Raw genomic sequence first — 26,637 nt, 5'->3', positions numbered from 1 at the left:
AATCAATCCCACAACCCTGGCGTTGCACACACCATGCTGGCGTTGCAAACACCATGCTCTACCAACTGAGCCACAGGGAAGACCCACAGTGGATACACTCTAGTGTAGTCTGCATATAACTAGACCCACAGTGGATACCCTCTAGTATAGTCTGCATACATCTAGAGGGAAGGGAGTTCAATATTATGACTCTTGCTGGAAAAAAATGTTTTTAAAACATTCCGTTTTGGTGGTCATTGACCTGTAGAGGTAACTGACAGGATGGGAGGGGTTGTTGATTATTTTTCTCTGCGTGTTTAGATGTGCGCTTGGTGTATAGAGAGCTCACAGAGGGAAGGTCCCAGCCAGTAAACTTTGAGGCTTTCAACACAACCCTCGTTGTAACCCTCATTTCATTAGCATATTTGAAGACTGTTTTATGTGCTCCTGACCAATTGTGATCTTAGCATTTTTTGTACACAATGTTAACTCCATAGTTTCCTATGACCAAAAACAGCTTCTGGACAGCTATCACTAACCTCGATTTGAAAGAGCACTTCTACTTCAATGAGTTGGAAGCGAAAGACATATTGATTATCCCGGACCAGGCCCAAATCCCTGACACACGAAGAAGGAGGAGACGGCGCTATAGAGGGCCGGCATGCCGGATACCTGATGAGACTGTGTCGGAGAGTTTATAAATTGCCTCTACCCTCTGTTCTATTGGCGAACATGCAATCACTGGAGAATAAACCGGATGAGCTCCGTTCGAGACTATCCTACCAACGTGATCTGAATAACTTTTATATCCTATGTTTCTCCAAGTTCTGGCTGAGAAAGGACATGGTAAATATAAATCTAGCTGTTTTTTCCATACTGTACATCGGTAGGACAGAATGGTGCCGTCGGGAATCTCAGGGGAGGTGGTGTGTATCTCTATGTTAATACATTTACATTTAAGTCATTTAGTAGACGCTCTTATCCAGAGCGACTTACAAATTGATGCATTCACCTTACATCTAGACGTTCCGCTAGCGGAACACCTGCTCCAATATCCAATGATGGGCGTGGCGCGAATTGCAAATTCCTCAAAAATACAAAAACTTCAATTTTTCAAACATATGACTATTTTACAGCATTTTAAAGACAAGACTCTCCTTTATCTAACCACACTGTCCGATTTCAAAAAGGCTTTACAGCGAAAGCAAAACATTAAATTATGTCAGCAGAGTACCCAGCCAGAAATAATCAGACACATATTTTTCAAGCTAGCATAGAATGTCACATAAACCCAAACCACAGCTAAATGCAGCACTAACCTTTGATGATCTTCATCAGATGACACGCCTAGGACATTATGTTATACAATACATGCATGTTTTGTTCAATCAAGTTCATATTTATATCAAAAAACAGCTTTTTACATTAGCATGTGACGTTCAGAACTAGCATTCCCACCGAACACTTCCGGTGAATTTACTAAATTACTCACGATAAACGTTCACAAAAAACATAACAATTATTTTAAGAATTATAGATACAGAAGTCCTTTGTGCAATCGAGGTGTCCGATTTTAAAATAGCTTTTCGGTGAAAGCACATTTTGCAATATTCTGAGTAGATAGCCCAGCCATCACGGCTAGCTATTTTTACACCCACCAAGTTTAGCCCTGACCAAACTCCGATTTACTATTAGAAAAGTTTGATTACCTTTGGTGTTCTTCGTCAGAATGCACTCCCAGGACTGCTACTTCAATAACAAATGTTGGTTTGGTTCAAAATAATCCATAGTTATATCCAAATAGCGGCGTTTTGTTCGTGCGTTCAAGACACTATCCGAAGTGTAAATAAGGGTCACACGCACGACGCATTTCGTGACAAAACATTTCTAAATATTCCATTACCGTACTTCGAAGCATGTCAACCACTGTTTAAAATCAATTTTTATGCCATTTTTCTCATAAAAAAGCGATAATATTCCGACCGGGAGTGGTGGTTTTCGTTGAAAGACGAAATAATAAAAACATGGAGTCGACTCGTGCACGAGCCTCAGTCTCATAGTACTCTGACCGGCCACTATCCAAACGCGCTACTGTTTTTCAGCCAGGGCCTGCAAAGCCACGATTCAGCTTTTTGCCGCCTTCTGAGAGCCCATGGGAGCCGTAGGAAGTGTCACGTAACAGCAGAGATCCCCTGTATTGGATAGAGATAATCAAGAAGGCCAAGAAATGGTCAGACAGGGTACTTCCTGTACAGAATCTTCGCAGGTTTTGGCCTGCCAAATGAGTTCTGTTATACTCACAGACACCATTCAAACAGTTTTAGAAACTTTGGAGTGTTTTCTATCCAAAGCTAATAATTATATGCATATTCTAGTTTCTGGGCAGGAGTAATAATCAGATTAAATCGGGTACGTTTTTTATCCGGCCGTGAAAATACTGCCCCCTAGCCATAACAGGTTTTAAAGAGGTGGGGTTTCAGGTGTCTCCGGAAGGTGCACCAACTGGTGCACGATCTTTAATATTAAGAAAGTCTCGAGGTCTGGAGGTTCTGCTCGCCTTAGTTAGAATACCTCATGATAAGCTGTAGACCATACTATTTACCAAGAGAGTTTTCATCTATATATTTTGTAGCTGTCTATTTACCAGCACAAATTGATGTTGGCACTAAGACTGCATTCAACGAGCTGTATAGGGCCATAAGCAAACAAGACAACGCTCACCCAGAGGCAACGCGCCTAGTGGCTGGTCACTTCAATGCAGGAAAACTTACCAGCATGTCACATGTGCAACTAAGGCCTAAAAACTCTAGATCATCTTTACTCAACACACAGCGATGCATACAAAGCTCTTCCTCGCCCTCGATTTGGTAAATCGGACCATAACTCTATCCATCTGATTCCTGCTTACAAGCAAAAACTCAAACAGGAAGTACAAGTGAAGCGCACAATACGGAAGTGGGTCGATGAAGCGGATGCTAAGCTACAGGACTGTTTCGCTAGCACAGACTGGAATATGTTCCGGTATACATCTGATGACACTGAGGAGCTTACCACATCAGTCACTGGCTTCATTGTGCATCAACGACAACATCCCCACAGTGACCGTACGTACATATCCCAACCAAAAGCTATGGATTACAGGCAACATCCTCAGTGAGCTAAAAGCTAGAGCTGCCGCTTTCAAGGAGTGGGACAGTAATCAGGCCACTTCTAAGAAATCCCACTATACCCTCCAGCAAACTATCAAACAGGCAAAGCATCAATACAACAATGAATCCTACAACACCGGCTCTGGCGCTCGTCAGATGTGGCAGGGCTTGCAAACTATCACGGATTACCAAGAGAAACCCAGCCGCTGTCCAGTGACGTCACCCTACCAGATGAATGAAATCTCTTCTATGCTCGCTTCGAGGCTAGCAACACTGCATGAGAGCACCAGCTGTTCTGGATGACTGTGTGATCACGCTCTCCATAGCCGATGTGAGTCAGCTCACTGGTCACCATAGCAGCACCCAGCCGTAGCACGCGCTCCAGCACTAATCACCCCCAAAGCCAATTCCTCCTTTGGCCGCCTTTCCTTCCAGTTCTCTGCTGCCTATGACTGGAACGAACCTCAAAAATCACTAAAGCTGGAGACTCTTACCTCCCTCACTAGCTTTAAGCACCAGCTGTCAGAGCAGCTCACTGCACCTCAACATAGCCCATCTGTAAATAGCCCATCGAATCTACCTCATCCCCATACTGTATTTATTTATTTATTTATCTTGCTCCTTTCACCCCAGTATCTCTACTTGCACATTTATCTTCTGCACATTCTACCATTCCAGTGTTTAATTGCTATATTGTAATACTTCGCCACCATGGCCTATTTATTGCCTTACCTCCCTTATCCTACCTCATTTGCACATGCTGTATATAGACTTTTCTACTGTATTATTGACTGTATGTTTGTTTATTCCATGTGTAACTCTGTGTTGTTGTATGTGTCGAACTGCTTTGCTTTATCTTGGCCAGGTCGCAGTTATAAATGAGAACTTGTTCTCAACTGGCCTACCTGGTTAAATAAAGGTGAAATAAAAAAATCAAGTGGTGCCAGGACAACAACCTCTCCCTCAATGTGAGCAGACAAAGAAGTTGATAGTGGATTACAGGAAACGGAGGGCCGAGCATGCCCCCATCCACATCAACGGAGCTGTAGTGGAGCAGCTAGAGAGCTTCAAGTTCCTCGGCGTCCACATCACTAAGCAATTATCATGGTCCACACACACCAACATAGTCGTGAAGAGGGTACGAAAACACCTATTCCCCCTCAGGAGGCTGAAAAGATTTGGCATGGACCTTCAGATCCTCAAAGAATTATATAGCTGCACCATTGAGAGCATCTTGACTGGCTGCATCACCGCTTGGTATCGCAACTGCTCCGACCTCAAGGCGCTGCAGAGGGTGGTGCGGACAGCCCAGTACATCACTGGGGCAGAGCTCCCTGCCATCCAGGACCTCTATACCAGGTGGTGTCAGAGGAAGGCTCAAAAAATTATCAAAGACTCCAGCCACCGGCAAGCGGCACCGATCCACCAAGTTTGGAACCAACAGGACACTGAACAGCCATAAGACTGCTAAGTAGTTAGTTGAATAGTTACCCGGGCTATCTGCTTTGCACTAACTTTCTTTGACTCATCACATATGCTTCTGCTACAGTTTATTATCTGTCACTTTATTCCTAGTTATATTTACATATCTTCCTCAATTACCTCATAACCCTGCACATCGACTCTGTACTGGCACCCTGTGTATATAGCCAAGTTAGCCATTATGTATTTACTATACCTTTTATTATGTGTTTTACTTTTCTATTATTTCAATTTTTTCTTTCTCTCTGCATTGTTGGGGAAAGGGGATACTTAGTCATTTGCATTCAACTGAAATGTGTCTTCCACATTTAACCCAACCCTCTGAATCAGAGAGGTGCGGGGGCCTGCTGCCCCTTGCTACCTGCTACCCCTTGCAAAGATGAGATTTGATTCAACTTTATTGTCATTGAACAAGTACAAGTACAGTACAACGAAATGCAGTTAGCATCTGACCAGAAGTGCAAATAAGAGAGCACAAAAAATGTACAAGTGAAACAATTAAATACAATGTATGTTATTATGTGGGATGTATAAATGTACAATAAAGGCAAATGGCAAGTCTAAATAGCAATGAAGGCAAATTGAAAGTGCAAGGCGGTATGCAACTGAAATGCAGGGAGAGCAGCAATGAGGTTACCGAGGTAGACATGTACAACTGAATAATGTCCTTAATCAGACTTGGCAAAGCAATGTCAGAGTCCAGTAGTACCGTGAAGAGTGCATAGAGAGTAATGCAACAAGGTCCCTAAGAGGCAGTACTAAGTGGTGGCGGGTGGATATGGCTAGTACCGTATCATAGAGTTCAGCAGGGTTACAGTAGCTGGAAAGAAACTGTTCTTGAGCCTGCTAGTGCGGGAACGTAGAGACCTGTACCGCCTGCCTGATGGTAGGAGGGCAAACAGTTTGTGGCATGGATGTGAAGGGTCCCTGATGATGCCGCGCGCCCTAAGCAGACACCGCTTGCGCTGGAGGTCTACGATGGCAGGGAGCTGGGCACCAGTGATGTGCTGGGCGGTTTTCACCACCTGTTGCAGGGCCTTCCGGTCGGCCACGGAGCATCCGCCAAACCACTCTGTGGCGCACTCTGCTCTCGACCGTGCAGCGGTAAAAGTTCTCCGGGATTTTGAGAGACAGGGGGGCCTTCTTCAGCCTCCTGCGCCTTTTTGACCAGGGTTGAGGTGTTGAGGGTCCAGGAGAGGTCCTCGGGGATGTAGACACCCAGGAATTTGAATCTGGGCACACGCTCCACCTCAATGCCATCAATGAAAAGGGCCTGTAAAGTTAGCATTTCACCTGTTGTTTACGAAGCATGTGACGAATACATTGTATTTTATTCGATTTATACTCACTGTCAAAGTGAATGGTAACACCATGGACACATTGGGTCAGAGAGTCATGTAAAAAATGGGTCCATTCGAAAAATGATTGATCAGAAACGGGTCTATTCCAAAAAATGTATATTAGACTACTGTACTCGATGAGGAAGAGAGGGCTAGAGGGAGAGTGGGATGGAGGGATAGAGAGACAGAGAGAGAGGTATAATGCTTGGTCATCAACTCTTTGGGTACTCTGGGTCAGGGATTAATGTAAGATATGGATCTAGTCCAAGAAAATAATGAACAGGTTTTTACAAATTGCATTAAAACAGAGTCATAGCTCTACTTACCATCAAGCCTTCAGGAGAATTGCTGTTATTAATGCGTCCATTATTATATTTGGGGAACTGATTGGATTTTTGATGCAGCCCTTAGAAATATGAGCCACACAATCATGTATATAGGAGTCAATACGCCACACAATCATGTATATAGGAGTCAATACGCCACACAATTATGGATATAGGAGTCAATACACCACACAATCATGGATATAGGAGTCAATACACCACACAATCATGTGTATAGGAGTCAATACGCCACACAATCATGTGTATAGGAGTCAATACGCCACACAATCATATATATAGGAGTCAATACGCCACACAATCATGGATATAGGAGTCAATACACCACACAATCATGTATATAGGAGTCAATACACCACACAATCATGTATATAGGAGTCAATACACCACACAATCATGTATATAGGAGTCAATACACCACACAATCATGTATATAGGAGACAATACACCACACAATCATGTATATAGGAGTCAATACACCACACAATCATGTATATAGGAGTCAATACACCACACAATCATGTGTGTTCTGATCTCATAATCGTTCCCTTCTGAACCGTCAAGATGAGACGCTGCTGTACCAGTCAAAGCACCCCCTGACTCCTCCTCCTCTCCTTTGACCCACCTGAATGTTCTTTAGTCCTACATAAATGAATAAAAGATAATAGTGGATAAATGAACCATGCTTTTCCTTATATCTCAGTCTGCTCCATCAGAGGGCTGAATCAGAAGGTTCTCTGTGAAGTCCGCTCCGGAGGAAGGGAAGTCCGCTCCGGAGGAAGGGAAGTCCGCTCCGGAGGAAGGGAAGAGTCAGGAGGTTGGGAAGTCATGTCTTTATCGATGTCGGACATCTGTCACCGTTAGCATAACGCTGGCTCATACTGTCATGGCTGCCAGAGAGGAAGAGAGGTCTATAGGGTCAGAACTAAGGGTTTTATTGAATAAGGAACTAGTGTATAAGCATTCTCTCTCACTCTATGGCTGGAGAGTTCATGATCCTCTGTCTTAACATAATTTGTAGCTTCAGGATAAGTATACCCAGTCAGGTACCTGTCAATACTACACTGCTTACAGTCTGGAGGTCTCTAAAAATAGCATTGTGATTCCATAATGGGGTAGAAATACAGTAAGTTTCATACATTAGTTAAGGAGAAAAACATACATGGCAGGAATCTCTACTACTCACTAATATGGCATTGTTATCATTCCACAATATCGAAGGAAATATGTCATAGTTTAACATATCCAATCGCAACTGACACCATCTGCTTAGATTATTCCTGTTTCACACATGTAACCTGCCCAATGGTGTGGTGTGAAATGGAAATGTGTTTTTTTGCATTTCCCAACTCCCCCTGAGAGTGACGTCATGGACAAGAGCAGCCGTTACGCGCCTGGCTCATGGGCAGATCGACAGATTTCATGTAGTCAGCTCAGAGATTCAAACTAGCAACCTTTCAGTTACTGGCCCAACACTCTAACTGCTGTGGAGGTCAATATGTCCTTCGTAATACTTTATTTATTTTATTATTTATTTTTTTCTCCCCAATTTTCAATCTTGGCTCATCGCTGCAACTCCCCAACGGTCTCGGGAGAGGCGAAGGTGGAGTCATGTGTCCTCCGAGACATGACCCGCCTAACTGACCCGCCTAGCTCCTTAACACCCGGCGGCTTAACCCAGAAGCCGGACGCACCAATGTGTTGGAGGAAACACCGTTCAACTGCAGGCACTCAGCCCGCCACAAGGAGTCACTTGTAAAGCCTCACCTAACACAGATGACGCTGGGCCAATTGTGCATCGTCCTATGGGACTTCCGACCTCGGCCAGTTGTAGCACAGCCCGGGATATGAACCCGGGATCGTTGTAACGCCTCTAGTTGCATGCAGTGCCTTAGACTGCTGCGCCACTCGGGAGGCCCCTGTAATACTTTGTTGGTAAGGCACTGGGTGCTCCATAAAAAGCTAAGAACATGGACTACAGGAAATGTTCATATCTGTAAACGGCCCTCACAGCCCGATTTCAACCTCCAACAGAAACTAACACAAATAAGTCACAGTCATCATGCAAATATATGTTTTTGGCAATATATCTTATAGATATCACAATAGTTATTACTATCAGCCTTTTCTATTTACAAAATATATAGATTTTTTATATTCATGTGTTATTTATTGTGTCAATTCTGCAGTCTTAGACACCAGGCAAACACACACACACAGAGTCAATATGTGGAGATTAAATCAACAAAATACAGACAGAGAGAGAGGTACTCAGTCAGTCACATTTTTGCTCAGATTGCGAGAGAGAGCTTGACTTTTCTGTTTGATCTACTCCTTCTATTTTTTGAGATGAGATAAAGAAAGTGCTCGCTGCTTTCGCCAGCAGGTACTTAATCTTCTCTGAATACATACTAGATGAAGGAGCTCTCTCTCTCTCTCTCTCTCGCTCTCTCTCTCTCTGAAATCAGCTCGCACATAGATTTTTTCTCTTCTTCTTTCCAGTAGATTTATTTTCTAATGTTAAAATGTATCAGTTCAGCAACTTGCAATTCATCATCTCTTTCTTGTCAATAATCCAAGAAGCAGTCAATTTGGCTAAATGTGCCTAGCTCTCTTCTTATTTATTTCTCACAGCCCGATATCTGCGAGCTGAGCGGAGGTACAGGCGGCAGAATCCCAGGTGAGAACAGAGGAGAGGAAAGAAACTAGAGCCTCACTGTGCTGCCGAGGTGACAGAGACAGAGCTGTGGAGGGATTTAAGGGTGTCTCTGGCAGTGAGATGGCGCCTAGCCTTGTGTCTGAGATACGCTGCCTGGCATATCGATCCCTGAGCACTGTGATCTTTCATTACTCCTCGCGCCAGAGCAGGCGTCTCATCAATCACAATGAAGTCTCACCGTGTACAGAGGAAATTTGAAAATGGCCGCTGGCCCGCCGTCTTTCTCAAACCCAAGTTTGAGTTTTGATCTGTGGTGAGAAACTTCCATCCTGTCTGTAAGTTAAATCTGTCTGTGTGATGAGTGTCAGATGCACAACAGCTGCCCTGAACATTAGAAAATTGACATCTTGGCTTATCAGCCGGGATGTACATGGTATGACGACGCTACTTGACAAAGTAACAAAGTATAAGTTCAACTGAAATTCACTGGCGTATCACTGGAGCCAAGACACACCCACTGAGCCGAGTCTTCTGATCCTGCTCAGAAATCGCTCACTTTCCTTCTTATTCTCCCGCTCTGTCTCCCTCTCTCTCTTCTTCAATATTCTCCCTCATTCACTCGCTCCTTCGCTCCCTCCCTGTAGCCCCTGTTCTCTTCCACTTTCTCCCTCTACTCCCCTTTCTCTCCCTCCTCTCTCCTACTCAGGGAAGTGGGAACTCATGCATGACAACAGAGCCGCTGTGGAACACAACCATTTGTCCCCCAGAGGGATAAATTGCCAAAGAGCCGACACTGTTTGTGTTTCTCATTGAATTTTTCATCTTGGACAATGAAATATACATCAAGGAGGGTTGCTGCATACTAAGGACCTGGCCAATGGCCATCCAATGGAAGTGCATCAATAAACCATAACACAGCCTCATCAATCATTTATGTTTAGTGGAACAATAAAGACAACAAACAATATAACAGGTCATAGTGTTGGGGAAGGACAAGGCAAAGAGGTAAACACTAGAAATTAAATGGAAAACAAATAGTATAAAAAAATGTTTTTATCCACGTCCACTGCTTTTGTAATTACAACAAAACACAGTGCATAGAGCTGGGGCCAGAGGGGGGTCTAACTTGATCAGGTCTCTCTCTCTCTCTCTCTCTCTGAGAAGAAAAAAGGCACAATATATTGAAATTCCCAGAATGCTTTGTGGTCAGGGTTGTTTGACTGACAGCCACATCTCCCCACGGAACCCTCAGATCTGTTTGGAGTGTCATCGCTGGTGTTCCACTGTGTGTGTGTGTGTGTGTGCATGCGTGTGTGTGTGCGTGTTTGAGAGATGCGTGTGTGTGTGGGAGAGAGAATATTATCACTCTAAGACCTGTTTTCATTTAACTGGTATTACTCCTCTATGCATTTTTCTTCTGAGGCCTTTTCAACAGTAATCAATTGGCTATGATCGGTACTTAGGTATCATTAAGGCAAATGCTAGTGGCCAAATGTCAATAAAGAGTCTCATGATTCAGTACAGGCGCAAAATGTCAATGGACTGCCATTACTCATATACTTCAAATGTAATTTCATGTCAGTAAAATATGGATCACTGATGTCTTTTGAAACAGCTGCCTTTTATACGGTTAACGTTTGTATTGCAATCTCTCTATACTTCCTTGGAGCAGGAAGACAATAGGAAATGAAAAGGACAAGAGATAACCAACCGACTAATACTACTGATCATTAGTTATAGCTATGGAACAAAAATATAAATGCCACATGCAACAATTTCAACGGTTTTACAGGAGGTACAGTTCATATAAGGAAATCAGTCACTATAAATACATTTTATTAGGCCCTAATCTATGGATTACATGACTGGGCAGGTGGCGCTGCCATGGGTGGGCCTGGAAGGGCATAGGATCACCCACTTGGGAGCCAGGTCCACACACTGAGGAGCCAGGCACAGCCAGCCAGAATTTGTTTTTCCCCACAAAAGGGCTTTATTACAGACAGAAATACTCCTCAACTTAATCAGCTGTCCAGGTGGCTGGTGTCAGACGATCCTGCAGGTGAAAAAGCCGGATGTGGAGGTCCTGGGCTGGCGTGGTTACACGTGGTCTGCGGTTGTGAGGCCGGTTGGACATACTGCCAAATTCTTTAAAACGACATTAGAGGTGGCTTCTGGTAGAGAAATGAACATTAAATTATCTGGCAAAAGCTCTGGTGGACATTCCTGCAGTCCGTATACCAATTGCATGCTCCCTCAAAACTTGAGGCATCTGTGGCATTGTGTTGTGTGACAGCTGCACATTTTTGATTGGCCTTTTATTGTCCCCAGCACAAAGTGCACCTGTGTAATGATCATGCTGCTTAATCAGCTTCTTGATATGCCACACTTGTCAGGTGGATGGATTATCTTGGCAAAGGAGAAACATTTCTGTTCCTATGAAACATTTATGGCATATTTTATTTCAGATCATGAAACCAAGTCTTCACATGTTGGGTTTATATTTTTGTTAAGTATATTTCACTGAGGTAGGGGAACTCAATACAAGGCCTATACGTCCTCCACTGTACACAAACACACACACACACACACACACACACACACACACACACACACACACACACACACACACACACACACACACACACACACACACACACACACACACACACACACACACACACACACACACACACACACAATGTAACTCCATAGATGCATCCTCCACTGTATATCTCAGTCCCTGCTTGACTTATAAAACATCACAGTGGATTCTAAAAATTAAAGACCCACACACACACACACACACACACACACACACACACACACACACACACACACACACACACACACACACACACACACACACTCATCTCCACAGCCTGTCAAAGAGAAAATGGACTCAGTGTGGTCTGGAATGCAATATAATATTTACCCACACTTGCAGCCCGCCCAACACGCGTCTCATCTCATCTCACCCTGTAGGTCTCTCTGTCCGCGTCCCAAACAGCACCCTATCCCCTACACAGGCCTCTGATCAAAAGTAGCGCACAATGTAGGGAACAGGGTGCCATTTGGGACACATTCACTGTGTACTCTTGTCTGGAATGGGCTTTTCAATTACCTACAACTTGTACCTTTTTTTCCCATCTGAATTAAAGTGAGGAGGCTCAAGCGGGTAATGGAATTCATTGTGGCATTGCAACATTAGAAATCCTGTCTGATTGCTTGGTAATGTATGCTGGATCCGATTGCTGGCTGGGTAGGAGAGAGACATACAGGATGTGAAGTGTCAGAGATCTCAGGGAGGAGAGGAGGAGGAGGAGAGAGGAGAGTAGTGGAAGAGTAGGCGAGGAAAGTAAAGGAGTGTGTTCAGACCACCTCTCAATCACCCTTTCTCATCAGACGTCTCAGGGATGTGATGAGGGACGTATCTTTTGATGTAGGGAGACAGTGTCGGACAGCACAAGGGCAAATAGATTTGGTCCTAAGGTTATAATACAGAATGTATTTGCACAGAAATGTTCACCATTTCCCTTCTATCAACAGATACTTTTTTTTAGACTATGTCTAAAAGGATTTTGTGCTAAGGTATATTTCCCCCTCTTTCTCTCTCCAGCTTTCTCACTTTCGCACTCTCTCACCCCTCCTTCTCTCTCTCTCGCTCTCTCTGTGTGGCATGTCCTGGATAAGCTTCACCTGCAGCTATGTACATTCCCTGGCATGAGATTGTGTGAGTCACGACCAACACATCAGCCTCCTGGGCCAGGGGTTTTGTTGTGGATTTAAGAGGAGACGGGACCTACGGTCCAGTGCTGAAGTCTTATTCAACCCAATACAACACCTCACAACAGACACAGTCACTGTGCTACGAGTCATAACGCTTCAGGAGAGCCCAGGCGTCCATTTTGTGACCATATCTTCCGTTGGTATGGATATTTTTCTTACCTATGAGTCAGTTGCTTTTGGTGTCATCGCTTTTAAACAATCGTTTTAAATGAGGTTCTGTTGTTATAAAACAAGAGTGATATTAGCCACTTCGAGCTTAAACAAATGGCTAATCAGTAAGCTTCTTGGATGGAGTCTATATGACTATAGAAAAGCCCAGTGTTTTTCTGTTTCATACTTTGCATAAGTAGTCCTTAAACAGTCTAGACCAATTTGAGAACTGGCAAAAAGAAAAGGGGAAAAATTGCTCTAGTTTATATTGAGGTAATTATTCGGTGTGTCCTAAAGCCAACCATTCAGCAATACTCTAAATCGCCCTTCACATCCAAAAAACAAACACTGCATTGTATTAGGAGGCGAGTAGCACAGTTTCAGTTCCATGATTACCAAAACAAGCCTTGAGCTATTTGTTCAAAGATGGAGAGAGAGAGGGGAGAGAGAGAGAGAGAGAGAGAGAGTGAGAGAGAGCGAATGAGATGGAGAGCGATGGAGAGAGATGGCGATAGAGATACAGGGAGATAGCGATAGAGAGAGATGGTGAGTAACGGAGTGAAAGAGTATAGAAAGATGGAGTGAGATAGGGAGTGAGAGAAATTAGAGAGATCGAGAGAGATCGCCCAGTTTTTAAAAGTAGATAATGCCTCTGCAGCTTTACTTTCATTGTAATAACCTTTCATTACTGCTAAAGGCACCAAATAATCCAGCATAAAATATACCATTACATCAGTGGTTGCTAGTAGGACAGTGGCGGTCATGAACTTTGTCAGCTGCTGATTGTCAAGCAAATAACTGCTGGTCTCACGGTAATTGACCGTTAATTAACATAAACACGTTTAGCATCTCCTGGCTTCCACGCATCGCCTACAAGCCACTGGTGTAGACCTTTGGAACATCTGCATTTTAAGAAGTCTAATAAATCAATTTAATATAGCCTACACCATCACAATAAATCCATTATTTATTTTAGACAGGTCTAAAGAAACATGACATGAAGAAAATGTAGTCTATTTCAGAAGACAACATTTAGCAGACAAGATTTGCTTAGATTTCTGTGCTATTATTTTATATGATCTTATAGTATGAAGAATACAATTGAACATAGCTGAATAAAATAGAAAGGATATTTTCTCTAAACGATTTCCGATGGATTGCGCACATGCGGCTATTCTGTGTTGAGCGGTACTAAGAAACAGGTCCCCCTAAATGCTTATTTATGTAACTTTAGTTGTGGTACAAATGTTGGGCTATATGTTTTGATTTTTAATTCATTCTAATGCTGCATGATGTGACTAATGATGATTTGAATAAAGTTGCATGAAAGGCATGAGCTCTGATTTGTTTCAAATTTCAAATTTCCCAGCGGCATCCCCCTTGTGTGGCTATAATGCCCCCTAAAAAAAAATCCGTGCCTTTTGCAGCCAAAGTGTCCATTGTTCCCTTTGGCCGAATATAATAATTAGAATTCCCTTCTCCCGGCTGCCATCGCCTTGCTCCGAAGCACCTCTCACTCACATGGCTCTCTCTTCTTATTAGCCAATACCTGTCACGTGATCGGGTCCTTCTCACAGGCATCTCAGCTCTGAAGTAGGCTACAAGTGAAGACAGACACATCGGGGATGCAACTGCAAGCATCCTTCTTATCCACTTCAGAGGTGCATATTGAAGAACTGTCCACATTTACTTTTCGGCAACCAATAAGATGAGTAGGCCTAACCAACAGCAAAAACACTAGCCTATGTCAATCTACTTTCCCCCATAGTACAAAAGTTTACCTATTCTATTCTGTGTGAGAAATGTATATTCCAAACATAGTCTGTGACAGTTGTGGGATGCAATATATCCCAAATTAATACAACAGCTCGCATCAACACCCCTTTTAAAAGCAATGAGGCTGATGCAACAGATCAGAAAGTTTAGCTTAAAATGTTGATAAACCATTAGGCTATTTCCTCACATTATAAGGGCAGCAATGCGCACACGGCAGTAGGCTGTAAGTTTGAATGTTCCATTCTCAAAAGTGACCGCAAATGCGATTATGCATGTGATGCTTTATTATAAAGGTGCATTTTTATGCTGAATATGTTCTTCCCCAAACTTGAAACTCACGCGCTGCGTATGTATGCCAGTTAGGCTCTACACCGGTTGTGAAGCGGATTAATGTTCTTAATTTTAAGAAGTTATTTGGTCACTTTAGTTGTAATACAAAACCTTGTCAACATATAGGTCTATGGGCTAGGCTACATGATGATTTGAAAAAGTAGCAAAAAAGGCATGCACTCTTTCTTTCCTTACTGCACACACTGGGCATCATTCACAAGTGATAGGCTAATATTGTCACCAATCAGACTATTCTTAATTTAGTCTTATCTTTACATATAGTAAATAATATATGTGTGAAATTTGTTTTGATTTAGAATGGACCATTATCATGCACCTGTCTCGGAACAGGGGCAGCAGGAAAAATACATGTCACATGCACGTCACTTAAATAGCGAATGGAGGACGTTTTTCCCATGATACATTTTCATGCCAGCCAGGTAGGCTATACACCTGTTGAAAAGCGAAGCAATGTGCTTAATATTAGGAAAGTTGAGAAATAATTATAGTAGACCTAGCCTATAGAAAGCTGATGGGATCCTCCTCTTTTTAATGGAGGCCATCACTCTGTTTTCTTACGCAATTGCACAGCCTATAGAAATGTTGCACAACATGAGCTCATGGGCTCTCATGAAGTGTTTGATTTGGGGTTTTTTTCGATTACATTTGCATTGATGTCAGAGTGACTAGAGGGACAGTAGTGCTGAGTACCAGGCAGTTAGCAAGTTTGGTAGGCCACTAATGACCATCGGCAGCATCAGAGCTTGAAGAAGCCTATTTACCATCACTGCGGTCATGACTCGTGACCGCTGGTGTGGCGGTAATACGGTCACCGTAACAGCCCTAGTTGCTAGTACAAAACCATAGAAATAGAATGACTAGAATGACCTGAACGGGATATTTATTTTTTATTTCTACGGTACCCACTCGTCCTACTTTTCATATGTTTTTGCATCATATGAAGGCATAATACAAAGAGATGCTTTAAAGAGTGGAGGGTTTACAGAAATCAACGATGAAATGAATAGTTTGAATGACTTGGAGTTTTCCAATGACTAAAAAACCAAATGACGCCAGTTCTCTGTTCTCTGTACCTTTCCAATTCCATTCTTCTGTCTCATTAGAAACCTATCAGTTCCAAAGAGCAGTCCCTGTAAGCCATTTTAGCGACGTCTTAGCAACAGTAGCTAGCTAATCCTAACACATCCAGTTGCTAATGATCCTAAAGGCTAAGTGATCCCTGAGGGGATGAATGTCTGTGATAAGACCTTTGGTTAGACAAGTCTTCAGTGCAGTCGCTATGTAATCCTTTTAACCGTTTCTGTCTGATTCAGGAGGTAACAACACAGGATGGGTTGACATCTGTCACTTTGAATCATTATCTACACTGTAATAGATATGAACTGGGCTCGATGATGTTCTGTTCATTGACGGTATTGTGTAGTGGAGGTCTTCGACTGTCTTTATCTAAGGGCTAAGGTTGAGGAGCTAAATATGTGATATTGAAATTCTAAAAGACGTCACTGGCGGCTCTAATGTTAACGATTATTTAGCAGCCAGGTAGGTTACGGAGAATAAACGGGATTTTAAAACAACGACCAGAAATATAACTATAAGTATTGACCACTGTTAAACTTGAGCATGTACTGTGACTATACATGGCATCAATTTGTTAAATGCATTCTCTTCTCCTGTACTCTAATGATAAATGAATTTGCCTTTTGCTTTGTGAGACTACAGGAATGAAGAAATGTATTTCTAACGAGTTGGAGCCGAATTACAACTGATATGAAGCTTGGCTGGAGAATGCCGCTCAGCTCTGAGACAGAAAAAATAGGATTAAAAATGCATTTGACTTCCTTCCTATCGAGGTTTCTGCAATTACCAAGCCAGTTAAAATGAGGAGCGGCGTTTTCCTATCTCTCCCTCACACACACACACACACACACACACACACACACACACACACACACACACACTGCACACAGACATTCCTCTAGACTGTAAAGCAGCTTTATAAAAACACTACTTGGCCTTCATGTTGTGTGACCAGATGGTGAGGTTGGAGCAGCGTACATCCAGCAGCACGTTGCAACACACTCCAGAGACGAGGGGAGTCTTTGAGGAGAGAAAGACTCTCAATCTGTTGGTGTAATTGTATCCCTCTCTGCTCTTCATACTTCTCTGACTCTCTCCTCAACATCACTACTTTCACACCCCATCAGCACACGGCACTTTTCCAATAAATACGTTTGGCATCGCTATAGTCGGCGGCCATCTTTGTTGACTATTATGTCAATAAGTCAACCACAACAACAAAAACAAGGGGTATTGAATAGGGCTGTTACGGTGAACATATTACCGCCACACCGGCGGTCACGACTCATGATGGCAGTCAAACGGTCACGGTAATTAGTCTTCTCCAAGCTCTGATGCTGCTGATGGTCGTTAGTAGCCTACCACTCTTGCTAACTGCCTGGTACTCAGCACTCTATTGTCCCTCTAATCACTCTGACATCAATGCAAATGTAATTTAAAATCAAACACTTCATGAGAGCCCATGAGTTCATATTGCACAACATTTCTATAGCCTATGTAATTGCATGAGAAAACAGAGTTCTGATGGCCTCTATTAAAAAGAGGAGGAGCCCATCAGCTTTCTATAGGCTAGGCCTACTCGATTTATTTTTCAACTTTCCTAATATTAAGCACATTGCTTCTCTTTACTACAGGAGTATAGCCTACCTGGCTGGCATGAAAATGAACCACGGGAAAAGTGTCCTCCTGTCACGTCCTGACCAGGTAAACGGGACATTTGGCATAGTAGAATGGTCAGGGCGTGGCAGGGGGGTTGTTTTGTGTGTTTTGGGGTTTGTTGGTTTCTAGGGGAATGTGCTCTAGTTTTCATTTTATATGTTTCGTTTTCCATGTTTGGCCGAGTATGGTTTCCAATCAGAGGCAGGTGTCTTTCAGTTGTCTCTGATTGGAAGCAATACTTAGGCAGCCTGTGTTCCTTTGGGTTTTGTGGGTGGTTGTTTTTCGTATAGTCGTGGTACCTTACGGAACTGTTGTTTATCGTTTGTTTATTTTGTTTAAGTGTTCTCTCAAAAATACAAGAAGATGAGCATATTACACGCTGTGCCTTGGTCTATTCTCTACGATGCCTGTGACACCTCCATTTGCTATTTAAGTGTATACATTATGTATTACATACATGTATTTTTTCCCATTGCCCCTGTTTCAATACAGTTGGTGATAATGGTCCATTCTAAATCAAAACAAATTTCATACATATATTATTTAGTATATGTTAAGACAAGATTAAATCAAAAATAGTGTGATGGGTGACGATATTAGCCTATCACGTGTGAATTATATATTATCACGTAATGTTGCCCAGCTTAAGGCAAGAAACAACACATGCTTTTACTGACTTTTTCAAATCATAGTCGCACACCTCATGTAGCCTAGCCCACAGACCTATACAGTGCATTTGGAAAGTGTTCAGACCCCTTGACTTCTTCAAAATGTTGTTAGTTTACATCCTTCTTCTAAAATTGATTAAAGAAAAATAAATCTCCACAGCATGATGCTGCCACCACCATGCTTCACCGTAGGGATGGTGCCAGGTTTCCTCCAGATGTGAAGCTTGGCATATCAGGCCAAAGAGTTAAATCTTGGTTTCATGGTCAGAGAGTCTTTAGGTGCCTTTTGGCAAACTCCAAACGGGCTGTCATTTGCATTTCACTGAGGAGTGGCTTCTGTCTGGCCACTCTACCATAAAGGCCTGATTGGTGGAGTGCTGCAGAGATGGTTGTCCTTCTGGAAGGTTTTCCCATCTCCACAGAGGAACGCTGGAGCTCTGTCAGAGTGACCATTGGGTTCTTGGTCACCTCCCTGACCAAGGCCCTTCTCCCCCAATTGCTCAGTTTGGCCGGGCGGCCAGCTCTAGGAAGAGTCTTGGTGGTTCCAAACTTCGTCCATTTAAGAATGATGGAGGCCACTCTGTTCTAGCCTAATAGTTGATCAACATTTTAAGCTAGACGTTCTCATCTGTTGCATCAGGCTCACTGCTTAAAACAGTTTTTTTTATGCTAGTGGTTGTATCACATCCCACAACTCTCCCAGATTATGCTAGGAATGTTAATTTCTCGCACAGAATAGAATAGGTGGACTTTTGTACTATGGGGAATAGTAGATTGACATTGGCCAGTGCTTTTGCTGTTCGTTAGGCCTACTCATCTTGTTGGCTGACTAAATGTTTGGAGAAAATACATGTTATATTTTATTCATCTATGTTCAATTGTATTCTTCATACTATAAAATAATGTCACAGAATTCTAAGCAAATCTCGTCTGCTAAATGAACTAGTGTCGCCCACAGCCATGTGGCATAGCCAGATCAGGACCTAACATAAGGACAACTCAGAGTATGCTATTCCGTTCTTCTGAAATAGACTGCATTTTCTTCATATCATGTTTCTTTAGACCTGTCTAAAATAAATCATGGATTTATTGTGATGGTGCAGGCTATATTAAATGGATTTATTAGACTTCTTAAAATGTAGATGTTCCAAAGGTCTGCATCAGTGGCTTGTAGGCTATGTGTGGAAGCCAGGAGATGCTAAATGTGTTTATGTTAATTAACGGTCAATTACCTTGAGACGGGCAGTTATTTGCTTGACAATCACCGGGTGATGAAATTTCATGACCGCCACTGTCCTAGTCATAACATATTAATGTTGCTGATTCACACAGGGTTTCCAGGCACAGTGATCGTGTTCTCCACATGCATCACACAGACATGGCTTATTAACTATTCATGCCTTAGAGTTTAGATACACTGCATTGTTTAGAGAGAAAGTCGTTCAGAGACGATTGTGTGACATATAAAGTTAGAAAACAAGGGAGAAACAAGGGAGGGGAACATACTGTGATATCTATTATGGATAGCCCCCCCCCCCCGTTACAATGCTATCATTTGCTTCAACTTCAGTACCTCCCCATTCTCATTGTAGGTCATTGTTTAGAACAGTGTTTCTTAGTCCTGGTCCTGAATTAGTAGAATCAGGTGTGTAGTGCTTTAACTAATGACTTTAACTACTACTGTAAGGAATCACTATAGACACACTGAGAACCATAGAACTAAAGAGGCCTTACAATGTGGGGCTAGATGTAGTCTCCCTGTCCAGGATTAGACAGGAGACACAGTGTAGACTACACTGGTGCCCTTGAGAAAAAGACTTGGGGACACCATACAGGCTAGCAGTAGACTAAAAGGTGACTTACAATGTGTAGTATGATATAGTTACTGTACTGTACTCTGGCCCTGTTTTGGGGACACCATGTCATGATAACAGTAGGGACAACGGCAAGACTGAAACTGGACTTACGATGTGTAGCATGATGTAGTCACCGAGTCGCGGCGCGCTGTCGATGCGGACCAGGATGCCGTCCTTGATGGTGGTGCTGAAGCCCACAGCCAGGCGGTCGGTACGCGTGCTGGGCCTCTCGTTGTTAGGCCACGTGTACGTGATCAGGCCCCCTCCCTTACCGAAGATATAGGTGGTACCAGCTGCAGAGGGAGAGAAGAAGATGGAAGAAGATTACTTTATTGTCCAATGTACATGAATATGCAACGGAAATGTGTGCTCTGCATTATCCCAACCCCTCCAAAACACAGATAAGGAAACATGGAGGGAGAAATGGGGAGAAAGAGAGAGAGGTAGAGAAAGGCAGAGAAAGAGAAGGTTGGAGAATGAATGATATTCACGAATACAAGGTGCAAGCTTAATGGACTGGCATATAACTACACACCAAGGACGGTGAGGTTACCGAGTTAAACTTGAACACAACACCTTTTTCTAATGTCTCCTCCAAACTGGATTCACCTTGTTTTGGATGAACGCTGTAAAACCAAATCCTCCCCGAACCACATAGCCAATGGTGTAAAGGCAAATTCCTCCAAGTTCTATTTCGGGGTTTTAAATTCTAATCGTATTCAGAAAGACTTCCACCTGAGGTCGAAGACTTCAGCTCCCAGGGTGCATATCTGGCCTATAGTAGCTCTTAAATATAGACGCTGCCTGGGAATAACAGGCGAGGCAGCCAAAAATGGATAAGTCTTCCAATCCTCATGTATTAAACATAAGACTGCAACCTAAGAACAAAGGCTGGCATTGGAAAAAAAATCGACTAACCTTCCTCGAGTTTAAGTTAACAAATGCAGAGCAAGAAAAAAGGGGACTACGGGACTGTAGCCTAACAGATCAGGGTATAAGTCAGAAATACACCGGCCTATACATAGGCACAATTTGATTAACACCACTGTTTGGATCCAATTTGGCTCCAAAATAACTCTTCTATCAAACTGGGAATTGAGGTTGTATTTATGTGTTTATATATATATATATATATATATGAGTGTGTGTGTGCGCGGTTGTCTAAAACCCACTTAGACTTAGGCCACGCCACACCACCACTACAGTGGCAAACGTGCAGACGGTAGGCCAGACCTAGACCAAACATAGAGGGGAGAAATTGCTAGTGAAGTGCAATAGAGCATGTCCTTCCTCCCCATCTCTCCATCAGTGTATTCATTCATTGTTCCAACTCTGTCTTTCACCTCCAACATATTTCTGGTCTATCTAGGTGGCCAGGTCTAGCCAACTCTTCTCTTAAACAGAAAACAATCTGGTCAGTACTGTAGACTGAGGACCCAGGAGAAACATATGAATAGAAAGGGAGAAAGAGAGAATAGAGACAGAGAGATAGAGAGAGAATAGAGACAGAGAGAGAGCGAGAGCGAGATAGCGAGAGAGAGCGAGCGAGAGAATAAAGACAAACATGAATAGAAAGGGAGATATAGAGACAGAGAGAGAGAGAGAGCGAGAGAATAGAGAGAATAGAGACAGAGACAGAGACAGAGAGAGAGAGCGAGAGAGAGAGAGCGAGCGAGAGAATAAAGAGGTAGGAATAGAGGGAGAGAGCGAGAGAGAGAGAGAGTAGAGAAGAGAGGGAATAGAGAGAGAGTGAGAGAGAGTAGAGAAGAGAGGGAATAGAGAGAGAGTGAGAGAGAGTGTGGGAGAGAGAGAGTAGAGTATTACTTCATTAATCACGACTTGGGAAATCATTTTATCACAGCATGCATCATCGATGACTTCCAATGACAGGACACGCAACAATGACCAACACATAAGACACATAAAGGCACATGCACCATAGTATCCCTGAAAGAATAGTCTGAGAGAGAGAATAGAGAGGGGCACGATGGGAGTCATCAGGTAACAGTGTGAGGACCATGTAATCGACCTCCTCCTAGTCTTTACATGAACTGAAGAATCTGGCACAGCTTGAGGTTCGGCCCTACAGATCACACCCCGCCGGGTGAACGTTTTGTTTTTTCCCTAGCGCTACACAGCTGATTCAAATAATCAAAGCTCGACGTTGAGTTGGTTATTTGAATCAGCTGTGTAGTGCTAGGGCAAATACCAAAACATTCACCCAGGGGGGGCCCAAGGACCGAGTTTGAGAAACCCTGAAATAGAGTAACATCCTCATGTAATTTTCTAGCCCTGCATACTGTATATGAGTAACCATTGTTAAACTCCAAGACAGTGCTTCATATTGTAGTTTTAGCTCTGTTTTCATGTATACTGTGAGACAGTTCATATGACTGTATACTGTGAGACAGTTCATATGACTGTATACTATTAGACATTAAAACAGATATAAACCTCTAGCTAGGTCAGTCTGTATACTGTTAGACATTAAGACAGATATAAACCTCTAGCTAGGTCAGTCTGTATACTACGAGACATTAAGACAGATATAAACCTCTAGCTAGGTCAGTCTGTATACTGTGAGACATTAAAACAGATATAAACCTCTAGCTAGGTCAGTCTGTATACTGTTAGACATTAAGACAGATATAAACCTCTAGCTAGGCCAGTCTGTATACTGTGAGACATTAAAACAGATATAAACCTCTAGCTAGGTCAGTCTGTATACTGTTAGACATTAAAACAGATATAAACCTCTAGCTAGGTCAGTCTGTATACTACGAGACATTAAGACAGATATAAACCTCTAGCTAGGTCAGTCTGTATACTGTTAGACATTAAGACAGATATAAACCTCTAGCTAGGTCAGTCTGTATACTGTTAGACATTAAGACAGATATAAACCTCTAGCTAGGTCAGTCTGTATACTGTTAGACATTAAGACAGATATAAACCTCTAGCTAGGTCAGTCTGTATACTGTTAGACATTAAGACAGATATAAACCTCTAGCTAGGTCAGTCTGTATACTGTTAGACATTAAGACAGATATAAACCTCTAGCTAGGTCAGTCTGTATACTGTTAGACATTAAGACAGATATAAACCTCTAGCTAGGTCAGTCTGTATACTGTTAGACATTAAGACAGATATAAACCTCTAGCTAGGTCAGTCTGTATATGGTCTTGCTTTGTCTTCCCTGCAACTTCCTTCCTGCCAGAAGAGTTCAGACAGCTTCAGATCAGTCGTTGAGTCAAATCTGTGTGTGTGTCTGTGTGTGTGTGTGTGTGTGTGTGTGTGTTATGACACAGTGTTTTTCTGTGGATGGTGATGAGAAGAGAAGATACAGCACCCCAGGGAGCCAATTATCACATTGAGGAGATTCGCTTAGATTATGGAGACAGTGTTCAATCACACATACACACACGCGCACACACACACGCTCTGATTGACTGAGCAAAGTCAGACTTGTCAAAACCCCACAAAACCCCACATATAAAAAGGCCCTTACCACTGCAAAAATATCCATAATGCAGTACCATGCAGACATCAGATAACTCAAGTGTGTGTCCATGTAACATGTCGGCCAGTGGTTCTCAGTCCTGGTCCTGGGAATTGTTGTTTCAGCCCTAGCACTACACAGCTGATTCAAATCATCAAAGCCTGATGATGAGTTGATCCTTTGAATCAGCTGTGTAGTGCTAGGGCCAAAACTAAAACGTTCACACCTGAGGGGCCCCAGGACCAGGATTGAGAACCAAAGCTGTAGACTGTTGCTTTATGCAATGTAAATTGCATGCAGAACAGAATGACAGGACTGTGGCATGGGGAATATTTATGGATATGCATTTCATATCCATGGACAATGAGAGATAGAGTGCATGGAGGAAACTGGGTGGATTACAGTTACACAACTAATGGAATGTTTCCAGGAGATTGAGAAAGGCTTTCACAGGTTTTAATGCATCTCCTCTCCTCTCCCCTCCCCTCCCCTCTCCTCTCCATGCCAGTTCATGTCGCATTGTGGAAAAGTCTAATTCAACCAAATCTCAGCAACATTATTTGCAAAATCTTTCGAGAAATAAGAAGATAAACAACATTACAGTTTATCCTTTTAGAATGTTTAAAAAAAAAGTTTTTTTAATATATATATTACTGGTGACTTCAACTCAAATTATTTTGTATAGTATTATCATGAACTGTGATTTCTCCCGAAGTATTGGATAAGGCTTACACCAGCTATTCCAGGTGGGATCAGGTAGAAGTATTGAATAAGGCTTACACCAGCTATTCTAGGTGAGATCAGGTAGAAGTATTGGATAAGGCTTACACCAGCTACTCCAGGTGGGATCAGGTAGAAGTATTGGATAAGGCTTACACCAGCTACTCCAGGTGGGATCAGGTAGAAGTATTGGATAAGGCTTACACCAGCTACTCCAGGTGGGATCAGGTAGAAGTATTGGATAAGGCTTACACCAGCTACTCCAGGTGGGATCAGGTAGAAGTATTGGATAAGGCTTACACCAGCTATTCCAGGTGGGATCAGGTAGAAGTATTGAATAAGGCTTACACCAGCTACTCCAGGTGGGATCAGGTAGAAGCAAACATGATATCTAGGTATATGGGCTGATGCCCTATTCTCACACTTTTTCCTAAAGCATCTGAACTGGGATGAAGCTCTTTCCAGTACTCTTTTCAAGCACAAATCAGAATTACTTTTCCTGAAAAGAGTACCTAATATGAAGAAATTTGTAAAAAAAGTACATTGAGTCCTTACAAAGGTATTGAAGCATAAAGAGCAACTCAGACAAAAAGCAACAGAGTTCAGAGCACATGAACCCTGAACATCATAGGGGCTGCATTTACATAGGCAGCCCGATTCTGATCGATTGCCCAACTATTGGCAAAAAGGCTGATCTGATTTGGCCAATATATCAAAATTGGGCAGCCTGTGTAAACACGGCCTAAGAGAGAATTAAACAAAAGCAGCAGAACTCAGCACTGGGTCGCGGTGAGGATGCTCCCATGGTGATGGTGATTCTACTGCATCACCTCGCCTCAGCAATAGAGCACTAATGACTTGTCTGCAGGGTCTGAGACGATGACCTCGCTCAAACAGACTCACACAGAGACAATTAACTAAACTAAAAGCCTCCACTCACATGGGGGGAGAGAGAGGGGTGCAGTGAGAAAGAGAGAGCGAGAGAAAGCGCAAGAGAGAAAGAGTTTTCTTTCTTCAGACTTGTTAAATGGTATGTTCTTTATGCAGGGTCCCTCATTTCTTGTCGGTCTGATTGTCTGAGCTTAACCCTTTGCCCGGTAATCTTCACCATTACAGAGTAATTATGCTGCCAATGTCATTATGGTTGGCTAGCTACCAGTGAAAGACACTTATTATTGTTGTATAAAGACATCGTTTTTTTTACAGAGGGACTAAACTCATCTTTAAAACCTAACAAAAGGCCTAATAATCAATTTGAAAAACAATAAATTGTCAGTCCACCACTTGGCTTGCTGTAAAGCTGAGAGGTGGGGCTGGTCGGAAAAACCCTCTCAGACTTGTATAACAACTTATAAAGACGTTGAGCGATACACACAGGTAACTGCCAAAACAAAGGAAACACTTGAGTAAATGAGGGATACAAAGTATATTGAAAGCAAGTGCCTTCTGAGTTAATTAAGCAATTAACCTCCTATCTTGCTTAGGGTCATTTATAAAAATGCCCAGTTGCCCATTATTATACCATGGCAAGAAGAAAATATCTCAGTGACTTAGAAAGAGGGGTCTCAAAGGAGCCTAGTGTGTGTGTGTGTGTGTGTGTGTGTGTGTGTGTGTGTGTGTGTGTGTGTGTGTGTGTGTGTGTGTGTGTGTGTGTGTGTGTGTGTGTGTGTGTGTGTGTGTGTGTGTGTGTGTGTAGCACAGTTGGTTAGGAGCACATAAAACTTCAGCCATCCTCTCTGGCGCCACCCCAGATTCCGGAGTGGTGCCTGAGACAGCGTTATCCACCTCCATCAACAAAACACCATATTGTGGAATTTCTCATGGAAGAATGGTGTCCCATCCCTCCAATAGAGTTCCAGACACGTGTAGAGTCTATGCCAAGGTGCATTGAAGCTGTTCTGGCTCGTGGCGGCCCAACGCCCTATTAAGACACTTTATGTTGGTGTTTTCTTCATTTTTGGCAGATACCTGTAGATTATTCTATGTACATGTACATGATTTCCATACTGTGCTCATATTTAAGATCTCTTTGAGAAGAGGCAGAGTGCCAGGAAAAACATCATCAAAGGAATGACATCAACAAACAGATTAGAAGATGGGATATTTCTATTTTGGTTGGATGAAAAGTATCTTTCATCTCCT

General features: G+C 42.7%; 1 protein-coding gene across 15 annotated transcripts in view; it reads right to left on the bottom strand.

Annotated features, from left to right (window-relative positions):
- Positions 1-26,637, bottom strand: part of nrxn3b (neurexin 3b) — a 416,790-nt gene that overhangs the window by 87,459 nt on the left and 302,694 nt on the right. For all 15 annotated transcript variants that reach the window (XM_014145020.2, XM_014145028.2, XM_014145029.2 and 12 more), the window contains one exon: positions 20,388-20,569. In XM_014145020.2, coding sequence (XP_014000495.1) covers positions 20,388-20,569 — 182 coding nt within the window. The remainder of the gene's footprint in view (positions 1-20,387; positions 20,570-26,637) is intronic.

Source organism: Salmo salar, chromosome ssa15 (assembly GCF_905237065.1).
Source record: "Salmo salar chromosome ssa15, Ssal_v3.1, whole genome shotgun sequence".
Taxonomy (NCBI): Eukaryota; Metazoa; Chordata; class Actinopteri; order Salmoniformes; family Salmonidae; genus Salmo; species Salmo salar.
This window is presented reverse-complemented; position numbering and strand designations above follow the sequence as displayed.